A 15,241-nucleotide genomic window follows, 5' to 3' on the forward strand; every position below is an offset into this window, starting at 1 on the left:
ACGCTCTTGAAATGCATCATTAAATTTTGCTATTTTGGCTAGATTTGAGACCTAGTGCAGCCACTATTTTGGTGTTTGATGAGTTGCATCATTTACTTCAGCAGTGGCCAACCTCAGGCTTGCCTGATGTTACTGGACTACCCAGCACAGCCAATGGTCAGTTGAAATCCAGAATCATCAGAAGGATCTTTGATTTACTCATTCCCTGTATTTTTATTGCTGTCAAATGGCAAAACAGAATAAAGTATTAGCCTTCATTGAGCCACTTGACTAGTCTAGCAAAATACTTACAAGATTTAAAAGGCAGTAACTTGGACATGTATATATTCCACCAATCGCTCCCAATGACTGGGACATCACCAAGAATGTCCAACACCCACCCCTATCATTAATGGCATATAACAGGGATGTCCAATCGGTCAATCACGATCTACCTGTCGATCGCTGGGTGTCCCTGGTCAATCGCGGGACCCTGATCAATTGCTCCCCTCCCCCAAAAGTTCAACAACTCTGGTCAATCCTCCCTAAAAACAACTTTGATGAAGCTTCCCAAGAAAAAACTCTACAACTCTGGTCAATCCAATGGGTAGATCACTCCCAGTTTTTTTATAGTGGGAGTAGATCGCAGTCTCTTAGAAGTTGGATGTGCCTGGTATATAATATACATTAGTATCCTCAATCTGCTAAGAATATTTCATTTTTTCCCTTTTACATTAATGCAATACTCGTAAAAACAGGTACTAAATTTACCCCCATTAGCAAATGGGATTCCTAAATAACCTCATTGCTACACTGCTTAAAAACAGCAGCTTTGGTCTCTCCCTATACCCAATAATACAGTCTTCTTTACACTGAGTTTATTCAGTAATCCAAGAAGTATTCTTTGTGGGCATCATAACACTTTCATAAAGGAGACTCATTTGGAGACAAAACAACTTGGTATTCTGTGGAAGAATGTGAAAACACAGAGCAAGGGCACTCAGTGCCTTCAAGGTTTTAATATTTGTGAATGGCAGAAGTACGCAAGTGCACCATCTTCCTTTCCTCCTAGGCATTAACAGGAAACATTATGCACAAATTGTTCACATGCGATATTCATGTTTGACTGAATGTTTGTAAAACAAAGCCAGAAGCAATTTTGGGAGTGTCAGTTAACGTCTTCCTAGGATGCTTATTAGTGTGGAGCTTATTGGTATTTGTACATCCTGCTGACATATTGTTGGGGTATTCTAAATGTGGCATTAGGCCCTGTGTGTGAAGAAACATGCATAATTTGGCCCCTCCAGATGCTAAGGGGAAGTGCTGTGCCTTTCATGACCTGTTTGCGGACTTCCTGGAATCACCTGACTGGTCACTCTTGGAAACAGGATGCTAGACTAAATGGAGCTGCAATCCAGCTATGTTCTCAACAGCTGTACAGGCATCACCTTGATCATAAATTTTCCCAAATTTATGGTTATCTATCCCTTATTCCAAGACAACTAATGCTCTAAAACTGGAAATCAATTATGTGCCATTTCATAGTTGCACAAGCATTACTTTGGCATCCTACTTCAGTGGAACTCTTAATAAACAACAGCACAACAACTCTGGTATTTTGAGAATCCTTGCCTTGTAGAACGCCTAAATTTAAGTTATACACATTTCCATTCAAAAGAGCTAGGATCCCAATCCAGAGGTGTATAGAAGGGATCTGACAGTACTGACAAAAGAAATGATTCCTTTTTCCTGATGTGACAACCATCCAATGGATTTGCATGTGGTCTACATCAAAAAGTAAAATCCTGTACCTAAAATCCTTGGCCTGTATGAATCCACAAATTCTGTAACATTGCATAGATTCTCCAGAAGTGCAATCACACCACCCAGTAAAGGGCTATCAATGGCTACAAGCCACAATGGCCATGTGCTCCCTCCGCTGCCAGAAGCAATGTCAGTTGCTGGGAATCACAAGTGGGGAGATGGCTATTTCGCTCAGGTCTTGCTTGTGGGCTTCCCACAGGCATCTGGCTGGTCACTGTGAACAGGATTCTGGACAAGATGGGCCTTTGGACAGTATTGCATTGTGCTTTTTCTGCACTCTCAAGCAATCACAGGATGCAGAGACCTGCTTATTCATTTTTCAGTTAGGTAAAACACGTGTAAGATGGTATGCATGACCTTTCTGTACAATGAAAAGACAGATACACATTGTGCAACATGTAACTCATAAAGTTAAATCCTGTTCCTCTGGAAGCAACTCATGGGTGAGTCAACACCATGTAATCTCTCACTTGTTAAACATCTGGTGCAATCAATTACTCATTTTGTGTTCCATCTTCAATTACCCCAAATTAACACCCGACTTGTTCCTTCCCAAAGCTTCCAATATGCCCACGTATCCTGGAATAGCCAAGTGCACAAGGACCAACTGGCAAACAACTGCACATTTCAGTTTTACATAGATACTCTTAATAATACTATTTCAGCTGTTGTTAAATACCATAAAACAGAAAGTCACTACTGTGAAGCAAGACTTACCAGCATCTTTAATCCACTCATCATAAAGCGATGCAGCCTTCAACGTCAGATTGTTTAGGGCCATCTCCACCGTGGTGAGAAGGATCTCTCCTGAGGGGCAATAAATTGGACATATTAAAATATGCAAAGAAAAAAGGGGGTGGAAGTCTTTACACAACTGTCAATGAAATTGTTGCAGGGAAGCAAGTTGATTGTAGTGTACACTAGGCAACAGTTTAAGGACATTTAACATCAGCCTCATTTTCTATTTTATGCAATGCATAACCCAGTCACAATTTCATCTTTGCACACCCAAAAACACACACACACACACACACACACACACACACACACAAACATGCCTGACTTGTAAAAATGGTTACCCAGAAGAAAGCCCTGCTGGATTTCATGGACATGGCTTTCAGAGTGTTCAGGATCACTACTATGGTGAAGATCAACTTAATAATATCAGAGTGCCCTTATTCTCACCAGTGCAACTTAAAGACTCTACAATCAGATGCTGTGGAAAAAAGAGAAGCTTCTCTGTTGTTAAGCTCAGCTTTTCCTTTCCCATTTCCATCTGCTGAAGCCACAAAGTGGCAGGGCAGTCTTAAGCATTAAACCTATTATGTATGGATTTAGAGTGGGGGAAGTAGACAAATGCAAAGATAATAATGAGACCAGACTGTACTGGGTGTCCCTAGATCTGCTGAATGTCAGTTCAACCCATGTAGATCACAGCTAACAACTAGCTCAAGATTGGCTAATCCTTAATGAGCTCCCTGAGCAAATTTTCTGCTTCCCTCCCAAGATCCTACTGATTCTGCTGGTGGCAGAAAAACGGGGAGGAAAGTAGACAGTGATGGGGTGGGCAGAAGCCAGAAAACAAGTTGGAATGCAAATGGCCCCCTCCCTGGTCTTCATATTGATCAATTTAAGAACAGAGAGGAGGTGATAATCTTTCATCAACTGATCTGTACTGAAAAGCTGAGGGAAGAGCTGTGTATGTGTGCATGTGCATGAAAGCATGGGGTGTGGCCACACCCACTACTAGCATACAGACCCTGGAGACTTCGCCAAGCAGCTATCACACTAAACAAAGGTTAGCAACTCCTGACATAGGACCACTTTATCCAGGTGGTTTAGCTTCTATCAGTGGCACTGGGTTGACCTGCCCTGCTGGTATGTTTTTCACACAGCTGCAAGCAGCAACACAAACAGAACTCACTGCATTGATTCTTGGCCCCATTTTCCTCTAACCATGCCAAGAGGCCATGCAAATTGGTCCTCCAAGCTTGTTTTCCAAACTCTCTGCTTCTTTCATGTCTAAACAAGGTCCAGATCAAAAATATGCAGGGAACCAATGGTAGAACTCCTCTAACAGGGTTGTAAGAATTCTAGAATGCTCACAGTTCAATGACTACATCTCCCTGAAAATGGAAAGCCAACCTATCAGGGGAAGGTTAGAGTAGAAATCTTGCTTTCATGTTTGTTTTTATGTTTGTCTCATTTTGGTGTTCATCTTAGATAGGGTGGAGTGGTTTTGTTGGAAAAGAACCCTTTTACAGTAGTACTACATTCTTGAATATGTTTTTAACATGCTTACATTATTTTTATTATTATATTTTTACTTTGTTGTAATTTGCTTTGGGACTTTTTGTAATAGGAAGTGAGATATATATATTTAGTAAATCTAACGTTGACCCTAACCGGGTAGTCATTTGCGAAGCAGGGTCAATTCCACTAGCGCTGTATGCCCAAGATGTCAACGGCAATGATAGCATGACACTGCACAGCAAAGTCTTTTTACTTTTTTTGTCCCCTTAATCTTACTGCCAGCTCTATAAAAGCAGCTTCCCAACCACAATGCCGAAAGGGCTTCAAACTCAGGACAAAGTCTTTGAGCTGCCAAGTTAACATCCAGAAACTTCAAGACAGTTCAGTGTGACCAAATGCATTAATAAGTACAGTGGAACTGTGAATTTTACAATGAGCTCTTAAAACAAATCCATGATGTAAGAAAGGGTTGCTCAAGCCATTCAAAAGAAGCAAACTAAAATATTTCACAAACACCATCCCAATCACAGTTTTAATCATCAGCATCATAATTTTATTATTTATACCCCACCCATCTGGCTGGTTCAACCCAGATAGCATGATTAACAGCATTTACATATTGCTGCAGAGTATTCAAAATATTGGTTATGTGCTGTGCAAGTCAATCAATGCCTTGTTTCCCTTAATCAATTTAGATAAGAAGTGTTAGGCAAGCAAATTCCTGTGGGCATCAATAGGCGATTGCAGGGCGAGATCACTGTGGGTTTCTTCTCCCTTATAGGACTCCAGATCAAGGCTGTGATCTCATCAATACTGGCTTTCCCAGGGAGAAACTATTTTTTCCCGGGGCCTGATCCTACACAACAGATATAAACTTATCAGTTGGAATTCTGAAACATCCATTTGGGTCTACATAGTACTTACTGAGAGTGGCTCCCATTTAAAGATAAACATATTCCACCCCTACCACGAGTTTCTAAATTTGTAATCATTCTTCAGAATATATACATACGCTAGTCTAACACCTTCTCAGCCTTTCCCAATTCAGACAGAATGAAGAGAGAGTGCTGCTACAAATCCCTGAATGAAACCTCCCAATGATATTATATGAATGTGGAATAGCATAGGAAACAGAATGGACCCTTAAGGGAACCCACAGAGTCAAGCAAATGTCTCCTAGGACTCAGCTACATTAGTTTTTTTAAAAAAGCATTTTAAATGCGTTATAACACTGTGACACCAGATAGCGCTGTAGGGTTTGAACCTTTGGCAACATGATTTCCCATTATGAGCTTTACAACATGTTTTCCTGGAGAAAAAAAATGGGGGGGGGGGTTAATGTCTAGATCAAGCCCTAATACAACTTTCTGGTAGTGAGCCTGAAGACAGGACTAGTGCCACCATGACAACTCCCGCCCCTGTGGGTTGCATGTTTCTCTCCTGATATAGGTCATTAATCAGGGTGACCAAGGCTTTTTGGTGGCAAAACCAGGCCTGAAACCAAACTGTAATGAAACTAGATAGCCTGTTTCCTCCAGGCATACCAGCAGCTAGCTGGCCAAGACCCTCTCAATCACCTTGCCCAGGAAGGGAATATTACAGACATGGTAACAGTTTTCTAAAACCTCCGGATGCAGTGACCTCTTCAAGAGAGGTTGCACCGCCACCTCTTTCAAGGCAGTGCACAACTGTCTCTCATAGTGAGGCACTAACTAATCCTTGGACCCATACAGTCAGTCCCTGTTACTAGATTTTATCAGCCATGATGAGTGGGGATCAAAAGACCACACAGCCTGCCTCACCACCACAAGCATCCTGCCCACATCCTTTGGCTGCAACAGTCAAAATCTGATCCCACAAAGTGACAGTGCTTTAGGGACCTGCAACAGACCTGAACCAATCATGGCATCGAGTTCAGCGCAGATCTGAATGATTTTGCCCTCAAAGTGATTTACAGAGATGCCTCCCAGCAGGCTACTCAGTGGCCCGTTTTCTATTATGCAACCCTGTTCTGAACCAGCCAGTTTGCTACTCTCAGCAGCTGTGCTGGGCGATTCACCAAAGGTGTGAAAGAGGCTGAGAGAAATATGATCTTTCAGCCGATGCCACCACCATGTAGTAATCAACTTGGCATCTCAACCTGGCCATTTTCATGGCAGGACTTACCTGTGGCATCTGACCTGCTTGGTTGCCTTGTGCTCTCAAAAAGCCAAGGAGCCTCTCAAACTCTCTGCAGCTGGATAAGGTGCTTAGGGGCAATCTCATCATCAATAGCCTTCCCTGTCTCACTATTCCAAATTGGACCTAGGGCTTTAGCAGGAGCACCACATGGGAAATCCTTCCATTTCCATCAATCTCTGGGGGTAGATGGGAGGGTCACAGGCAATGCAACCCTCATTAGGGAGCGGTCCATCCACGACATCCACGATAACTCACCACCACCCCATTCACTGTATTATTTTTTTCCAGATCCTGCAGCATGTGTCTGACACATGGATGTATTGCAAAAGCCCCATGGTTATCATGGCAACCACAAAATCCTGGGCTGGTCTAGATAAGGCAGAAACAACATGGACATTGAAGTCCCCAAGAATAGTGTCCTAAGATTCTGCAGCACCACACTAGAGGCTGCCACCACCAGGGTCACATCTAGAGGTGGATAGCATACCAACAAGCTCCCCATCAGGGTCTATACACCATCAACAGCTGGCTCCCCTTTTATCTGTCCCAACCCAACAGCCTAGAAGTCACTGGCAACTAGGATCAGATGTTCCAGTTGCTCACTCAGCCAGCCATTCCTCCACAGCAGCTTTCTCTCAAGCAAACCAAGCAGCAGTGACTGTTCTCAGGAAGAAGAAGAAGAGTTTGGATTTGATATCCCACTTTATCACTACCCAAAGGAGTCTCAAAGCAGCTAACATTCTCCTTTCCCTTCCTCCCCCACAACAAACACTCTTGTGAGGTGAGTGGGGCTGAGAGACTTCAAAAAAGTGTGACTAGCCCAAGGTCACCCAGTAGCTGCATGTGGAGGAGCAGAGACAAAAACCCAGGTCACCAGATTACAAGTCTACCACTCTTAACCACTACAACCACACTGGGCTTTACTTGGCACTGCCTCTCCTCTGCTCCCACAAACCCCACAAGCCTGGTGAGGTACTTAGCTACTTAGAAGGTGCCACACAGAATGTGCCACACAGCTGGCTTCTTTTTTAATCTCTCCTTATATTGTGTCCTTAAAACACTCAAAGTCAGCTAATGTGTGTATGCTGCCATTGCAATGCAAAAAAAATGGGCCCAAAAGGTTGGCTGGTGACCCCTGGGCCAAGAAAGACATAATGCAGGGTATCAAACCTCAGAATAATGGGGAAGAGGGGCTCCAATCTCAACTAAATCAGAAATGCTAGAGGAAGGTCATGTAACCCTTTCTCATTCACTATTTCCCACAGATGGTCCTGGGACAGGGTGGAGAAGAGAGAGACATAGGGACATCCTTAACTCTCATTTCACCCTCCATCAGGACCAGCACCACCTTGGATGGTGTATTTCGATTGAGAAGACATATAATCTGCGTTGAGCCCTATTCAAAGTGCTCCTTAACTTTAAAGCCATGAACAACTTTAGTCCCAATTATCTTAGTGTATACCTTCTCTCATATGAGTTCTGCAAAACTTAAGATCCATCCAATGAAGACCTGCTCTTCTACTAGGGACAAGGACATTTTGAATTTTCTCTTTATTTCTTTGGCCCCTTTATGAACTTCGTTGCTGTGGTGTTTTAATTTTTTTTTATTATTGTAGTCTATATTTTTGCATTCAGTAAGAAAACACAGGATATAAAGTTTTAAAAACACAAAAAATCCAAATAAACAGGACTACTGGTTAAGTGATATCAAAAACCTGCATTACCCAACAACAAAATATGATTGTTGTCTCTTGGGAGTGAACAGAATGGAAACCTGTACCTGTTTATTTAAAACCCTACCTGACCAGAGACAGACAGCACAATAAAAGCTAATTAATGAGTATTCGGAGGCAATGATTCCATCTTATCCCTATTCATTATTACTTCTCTTCTGGCTTTAGTGATACCATCTCTGTGATACCTAGCTCTTCCCAGCTATGAAACGCCCTCTATTGCAGTCCTAAGCCTTGCTAATTTAAAGAAGTGTTGTAAGGCTTACCTTTGGGGCTGGCCTTTGAGTCTCAGAACATGCTAGGAAAATTTCAATTGGCTTTATTCAGTGTTACTGGGTGAAACAGGGTGTTGGTTTTTTACCTGTCCTGAGTCTTTGTGATGGGTGGGTTATTATGTATTTTTAGAATGGCTGGCCCCCAACTAAATAAAACCTTAAATCAAGCATGTGGTTTTTACTTATAAAATATGCATATTAGTAAAAAGCAAAACAAGATAACCTTGTTTTATGTAGACTGGGTTGGCTTCGTATTTGGGGGCCCATGAGAAAGATGTATTATTTAGATATACCCCCCCTTGATTAGATCCACCTTCTTGACAGTATTGCAGCTGCTCTTTTCCTTCCCCACTCCCTCTGGGCCAAATTCACACCAAATGGAGAGGGCAATATCCTCTCAATATTGCTCATATGCTCAGAAAGCACACACTAGAGGAAGCCAACCTGCTGTCACCCAGATGTCACTGAACTGCAACTCACATCAGCTCCCACAATTGGTCATGCCAGCAGAACAGAAGAAAATTTTAATCCAACATCATGTAGAGGACACCACACTGGCTACACAGGTACAAGTTACAAAACTGCTACCTGACTTGACCAGAGCAGCTTTTAGTAAACTGAAAGGTTTAGCTGATTAACCTAAATGATAGAAAAAAATAGTATGCAATCCTATACAAGTCTACTCTGAAGCAGGTCTGTATGGCAGCCTTCACCAACTTGGTGCCCTCCAGTGTTCTAGGCTACAAACACCATCAGCAGCCCCAGGTAGCATTCCTAATTTCTAGCTAACAAAATACTTAAATGTTGAGTTTGAAGTTTAGCCTCAGTGCAACTTTTGAACAGAAGTTGTCTTTCCTTGGCAGCTAAACAGCAATAAATTGGCTGTACAACTGATTTGTAAAGAAGTGTCACTCCAGTGAACAAAAGTTGCTGGTGAGAGGAACAGGAATATCAGACCCGTAAACCAGGCAGGAATATCTTACCATGCAGGGAATACTTAAGAGTTAGTAGGCGTTTAATGCTTTCTATTTTCTATGTGTTTTTAAAAGCAAGCTCAGCTACCTTACTTGCCCATGGGTGGGAGAAATAGGGGCACACTACAGCTAACTCCCGAAAACAAAATCTACTTTTCCTATTTTCATTTTAGTGCCAGAAGAACAGGCAGTTTCTCCATTTGCATCCACCATCTCCCCCTTGGCTTTAGTCACACAGTTAATGGCAAAAATGAGCAATGCCAATTTCTGAAAAGCAAATGGTAGCCAGAGCAAAATGAAAGAGGCAATTGCCTAGCAACATTCAAGCATGTAAGGAATTGAACACTTTCCCAGGGGGGAAAGCAAGCAAACTTCGAAACTGTGTCAGCAAAAGAAACAGAATCAGCCTCTCATTGTTTTAAACACCCTTTTCAAAGATTGTGGAAAACCCATTTAACTGGTGCCCCCTTTCCAAGTGCTGCAGTATTTTTCAATTTTATGGAATGTATGTCTGGTCTCTCCACAAAGTTCCTTTAAAAAGATAGTTTTGGTATCCTAAACATATGTACGGTACTATAAACCAGATACACTGGAAACAAATTAGTACTTGTTCTGAAATTCATGCTAACAAAGATGGCCGTGCCTCAAGCTAGTATCACATGGACACACACCCTGAAAGTCAAAATAATCTATGCATTCAAGTTGGTGGTAGTAAAGCCCTAGGAACTGGTCCTTGCTTGTTGTCTACGTAGCAGCCACCCCCTTTAAATACATGCCATTTCAATGCTACATCACAACATACTTAAATACCAGAAGGTACTATAAAGGTACTATGCCAATGATGAACTCAAGACTATGTCTTCATGCAATACCAGGCATCTGGCAAAAGAGGTAGCGAGAAGAAAAGAACAAGAACAAGAATGTAACTACTGAATAACTCCTTAAACCAGGGTTACAGTCGCTAAAACATAATGTATAGTTACCATTTTGGGGCTCGAAAGTCGTATTTTTCAATAAGACTTTTTGGTTCCTGAAATTCATTCTGCTTGTGCAGATAAAATGTCACGAATAGAATTCTACAAGATGTGCTGTTAGTGTGTGAAAACAGGTTAGATCCAATAATCCCAGCCATGCATCACCATATGGTAGAAACATCAGGAGCCATCCTGCTGCCTGGGCAGCTTAATTTGTTCACAAGTGGCCAATAGCCAGGTGTAAAATGCACCTGGTTAATATTGAATGCTGATTGAGACAGATTCAAAATAGGAATCTAAGGCAGCATTTATTGCATAATGGAAGAGAAACTGGCAGAAAGACTCTTCCTCTCGGCAGTCATCTGGGATAGCACGAAATGTTCAGAACATCCAAACAACTTGGGATGAATATGTCAGTTGTGGGATATTGGTGGGGCTATAAACCAATGGGAAAAAGGGGAGGCAGGTGAAGAATGACACGTAGGAAACATAAAAGAAAGGGGAACCAAGAGGTGTGGAACAGAAGCTAAGAAAAAGGACAGCTGATGGAGAGGTGACAGGAAGCAAATGGAGCATCTAGCAGGGCTTCAGGAAAGGATGAGCAAAAGAGATATGAAACTGGGGGAAAGAAAAGTTCAGGTAAGCTGAAGGAAACTTTCTATGGACTTTTGGATAGATGTGCAGTGGTACCTCGGGTTAAGAACTTAATTCGTTCCAGAGGTCCGTTCTTAACCTGAGGTACCACCTTAGCTAATGGGGCCTCACACTGCCGCCGCACCACCGCCACACGATTTCTGTTCTCATCCTGAAGCAAAGTTCTTAACCCAAGGTACTATTTCTGGGTTAGTGGAGTCTGTAACCTGAAGCGTCTGTAACCCGAGGTACCACTGTAGGTGCATAGACAGGCTGAGTGTTAGGATCTCAATAGATTCTTTAATAAAGGTCACATTTTAAGAACTGAAGTAGGGAAAATCCAATTCGAGAGGTGCAAAAAGTGACTAGGGATAGGAGCGAAACTGCAGATTTGTCTCTAAGAGGGAGCCCAGGCTTAATGAGTTATTTGCTTTGAATACTAAGGAATCCAGAGCCACACATGGGATGAGGTGTGACTGCCTAAACTATTCAGGGAATTTTCAGCTGTAAATCAGCTGGTGAAAATGGATCAAAGTATTTCTGTAAAAAGATTAGCATTCCCTCCCCCCATGCACACAAAGGTGAAGATGCAGTAAAACATCCCTATGCTGGAAATTCACTAGGGAACTATACACTACCAAGAATAGTCATGTCAACCATGCATTGAGTTTGATTTACATTATACTAATAGGGCTGCAGCACCTGGGACATCAGTGCTAATACAGGATTACACAGGATATTGTGGGAGGCAGATGGGCCTACAGGCCAGCAAGGGGGAAAGGGCGGAGTTTTCATAGGGAGCAGAAGACTTTCAGTTGTTGGAGGGATCTCAAACCATCCAAATTCCTGATGAAAACTAATGAGGCATTGGGCATTTCTGGCGAAGTGGGGGTGAAGGAAGGGAAGCAGAAACTGTTGGTGCTCAGTTGCTTTAATAGCATGCAGTAAAGAGCAAGAGCACGCAATGGGAATAGAACACCACTCAAAATCAGCTAATGACATCTGGGGAGGGTTATCAAAGTAAAGCTCCATCACATTACTTAGGAGGGAAGGTGCAATGTATTTAATATAATGGATGGTAATTGTTCAGGAGAGGGAGGGAGGGAGGGAGAAAAATATTCTCAAAAAGCCCACACAAAATACATTTGCCATTCTTCATCCTACTTTTTATTTACATAAATGGACAATATATAAAGGGTTTTATATATCCACACAACTAGGAAGGAGTTTAAAATTAATTGCTTCCATGGGAAGTTACCAATTTGGAAGTTTCCAAGCTGGCCTTAATTATATACCTCCATCTACTTAGAAAGATATTTTAAGATGTATTCAGAGTGTTCTACCAATGTTGATTTTTCAAGTTCATGCTCTGTTTTAAACACATGAAAACACCCAAAGATCAAACACAGCCATTGCTAGCTAAAATGGTCTATAAAAAGGAGAATACACTGAATCACTCCCCTCTCCCCATTACAATGATGTTCTCACTGCACTGGAAGTTAAGACAACCAACTTTGACTGCACTGCTATGCACACTTACCTATGATTCAAGCCCTATTGAATTTAGTACATAGATTTTTTTCTTTTTAATAGTTACCCCTGTGAATAGCTCTCAAAACAAGGGTTCTCTTTGACTTTTTAAAAAGTGGGCTAACTGGAATACAACACAAAAAATGCTGGACAGTTTCTGCAAACTACAACTATCTGTATCATAGAGATGAAAGTCAACTTGAGCCTATTGTGAACATACTGGTTCATGTTGCAACTGATGCCAAAGGCAGCCGGTGCTTCCAGAAAGTCAAGATGCTAAATGTCCCTCCCACACTTCCCATTATTGTCATGACTCTTTCTTTTGGCTCCAGCCACCCAAGAGGCCGCTAATGTGCTGCAATATCAGCCATGATAGCTAAAGAAAAGCACCATGCTCAAAGATGAAATCTTCTTTTTTATTTTTTTTAAAATAATTTTTATTAACTGGCCAATCACATCAAATTAAATCACATCACATAAATTCCAAATTACAAAGCCAAATTTTTAAATTTTGTTGGGGGGACCCATACTTCAAGTTCCAAAGGGGGATTCAGATCATCTTCTTATTACTGCGTTAATGTCCAAATCAGTCCCAATCAGTCCAAACAAAATTCATAATTCTATCCAGTCTTATCTTGGTGTTTCCACATCATATCTTGTTCATATAATTTCTATTTTTCCTTTACGATCTCTTCTGTTAGTCTCCTTAAGCCGATAAGCAAAATAATAATCCTGTGTGGATTTCCCGTTCCTCCACTAAGTCCAGATGGTTTCCATATATCTCCTTCGTAGATAACATCGCTCTTTCCATCATGAATTTGGCATTTGTCGCTCTTAAGTCCCACCGAGAAGTTGATCCACGATATGTAAACAACTCTATTTCTCTCTTTCTCCTCCCGGACCCAAGAGCTCCAACAATGCCTCCCAAAATGGCGACGGCATTTTTAACTGCGTCATTCCCAAACTCTTAGCTTTCCAGCTTAATCTTGAAACATTGCTTTGGTTTGAAAGTTTATCTCCACACAGCCTTAAATCCACAGCTTAAGTCCTTAGTTTCTGACTCATTAGGGAAGGGGATTCTTGTTAAATCACATAAGAAAAAGGAAGGCAGGTTTTTCCCCCCTCCCCCCTCAGTCATACCGTATCTTGACGTATCTTCTCATATTTTATTCTTGTCTTGTTATCAGAGATCTCTTCTGTCAGCAGTCTTTACTCCCCTTTTTCCTTGAAGCATGTGCAATTTATCTCGTCCAAATTGTTTCTTTTGAAGATGCTTGCAACTAGCGGCGCGAATCAGGGACGGCGTCCAGGAGTGCCGGAATCCCACAGGAGGGCTTTGTGCCTAGTGCCCCCACCCCCACAAATTCGGGGGTGGTATAGGGCACAGCAGGCAAGGGCCGTCCCCCCCACAATCCTGGGGGGGGTTAAGGAGGCTAATTACCCCCATCATAGCCTCCAAATTACCTCGTGTGGGTCGGAGAGATGTTATTGTCAGCCATCTTCCGATGCGCCACCTAGTGCCCCCCCCAAAGATGAAATCTTCAAAGAGTTAGCTGCCAAGGACACTCAGCAGAGGTTGGCATCCACAGTACCTTCCTTTATTCCTTGCGCTCTATCTGGCTAGAAAAAGCTTTGAATGGAACACCGTGACCAGATACACCCTTCTACTGAGGCAACATTCTGGTGCAAGAAGTGAACTCTGAATTACCATTCCAGTGCCTCCCACCTATTTAAATGCTTTTGAAAACAGAGTCCCCTTCTAATTCATTTCCCCTTTAATCCAAAATCCATTCATTTCCTTTCTGGAGCCTGCAGAAGTCAGACAAATCCCTCTTCTCATCCCGTCTTGGTCATGGGACTGTGGAAGAGTTTTAAGAGGAAGAGATGGGGAATGTGTGTCTGTGGTGAGGACTTCCATGCTGCTTAGTAACACACACTGTTATCCTCTTCTCTGACAAAGACCACCCCCCCCCCTCCAGAGATGTGAGATGCTCACAAAGTAAGTCACACAATTGCAAAGGTATTAATGGGCAACTGCTTTGCTGCTTCCATCTCAACCATCTCTCCACAAAGAAAAGGACAAGCTGTTCCTGTGCTGTTCCTGTTTCACCTTCTGTGGATGTAGGTAGTCAGGCAACAGATGACCTCTCCTGCCCACCCCCGCCAGCCTCTTGATTACATTTCTGATTTAATGTTGGGAGGCATTTTTCTAGAAAATGTAGAATGAAGTAAAAGCCAGACCACTAAGGAGATGATGGACCGCAACCCCTTCAGCACTATGACAGGTGGTCAGACTCTGAAGCCAAAATGCCCCTTTGTCTTTATTGGTTGCAGTGACTAAGAGCTCCTGCTAGATGCCACCACACATACCATTACCGCCAGCACTTTCTCCTACTGAATGCCAGAGTTTCAAATGGCATCTTATCAAGCAGCACAATGAAGTGTCATTGGCAAAGTTATCAAAAGCTTTCTTACATGCCTAAAATGAGGCATATTTAGGACACCAAAACAGCTGTGCTCATGAATACACCCAAAAGAAATGCCTAGACAAAAGCAGCGTAATGCACCCAGGGTTCTTCCTTAAAAGAATACCCATACTTATGTGCCAATACAGTTGGAGTAGCTACTGCATAAACTGAGGTTCTAGGAACATTATTTTTTTTTTTTGCAAATAAAAGAGGAGCTTTAAGTTATTCTCTTTACACTGTGTACTATAGCTCGGGTCTTTAGTCCAGGTTTCTAACAGAGAGTTACTCAGCGAGTTTAGGTAGTGGGGGAATGCATGAGGACAACTGCTATAAAGTTAAACTACTTGCACACAAGTGTTTTAAAAATCAATCCCATCACCTAGCAACATGCAGCATGCCCTAAAACAGCATGAACAA

General features: G+C 42.2%; 1 protein-coding gene across 1 annotated transcript in view; it reads right to left on the bottom strand.

Annotated features, from left to right (window-relative positions):
- The window catches only part of ELOVL7 (ELOVL fatty acid elongase 7), a 44,066-nt gene that overhangs the window by 12,973 nt on the left and 15,852 nt on the right, over positions 1-15,241 (bottom strand). Inside the window, exon 2 of the mRNA XM_083576275.1 lies at positions 2,521-2,610. Within this exon, the coding sequence (XP_083432401.1) occupies positions 2,521-2,584 (64 nt within the window). The 5' untranslated portion in view covers positions 2,585-2,610. The remainder of the gene's footprint in view (positions 1-2,520; positions 2,611-15,241) is intronic.

Source organism: Podarcis filfolensis (genome assembly GCF_964270895.1).
Source record: "Podarcis filfolensis genome assembly, chromosome: 11".
Classification (NCBI taxonomy): domain Eukaryota; kingdom Metazoa; phylum Chordata; class Lepidosauria; order Squamata; family Lacertidae; genus Podarcis; species Podarcis filfolensis.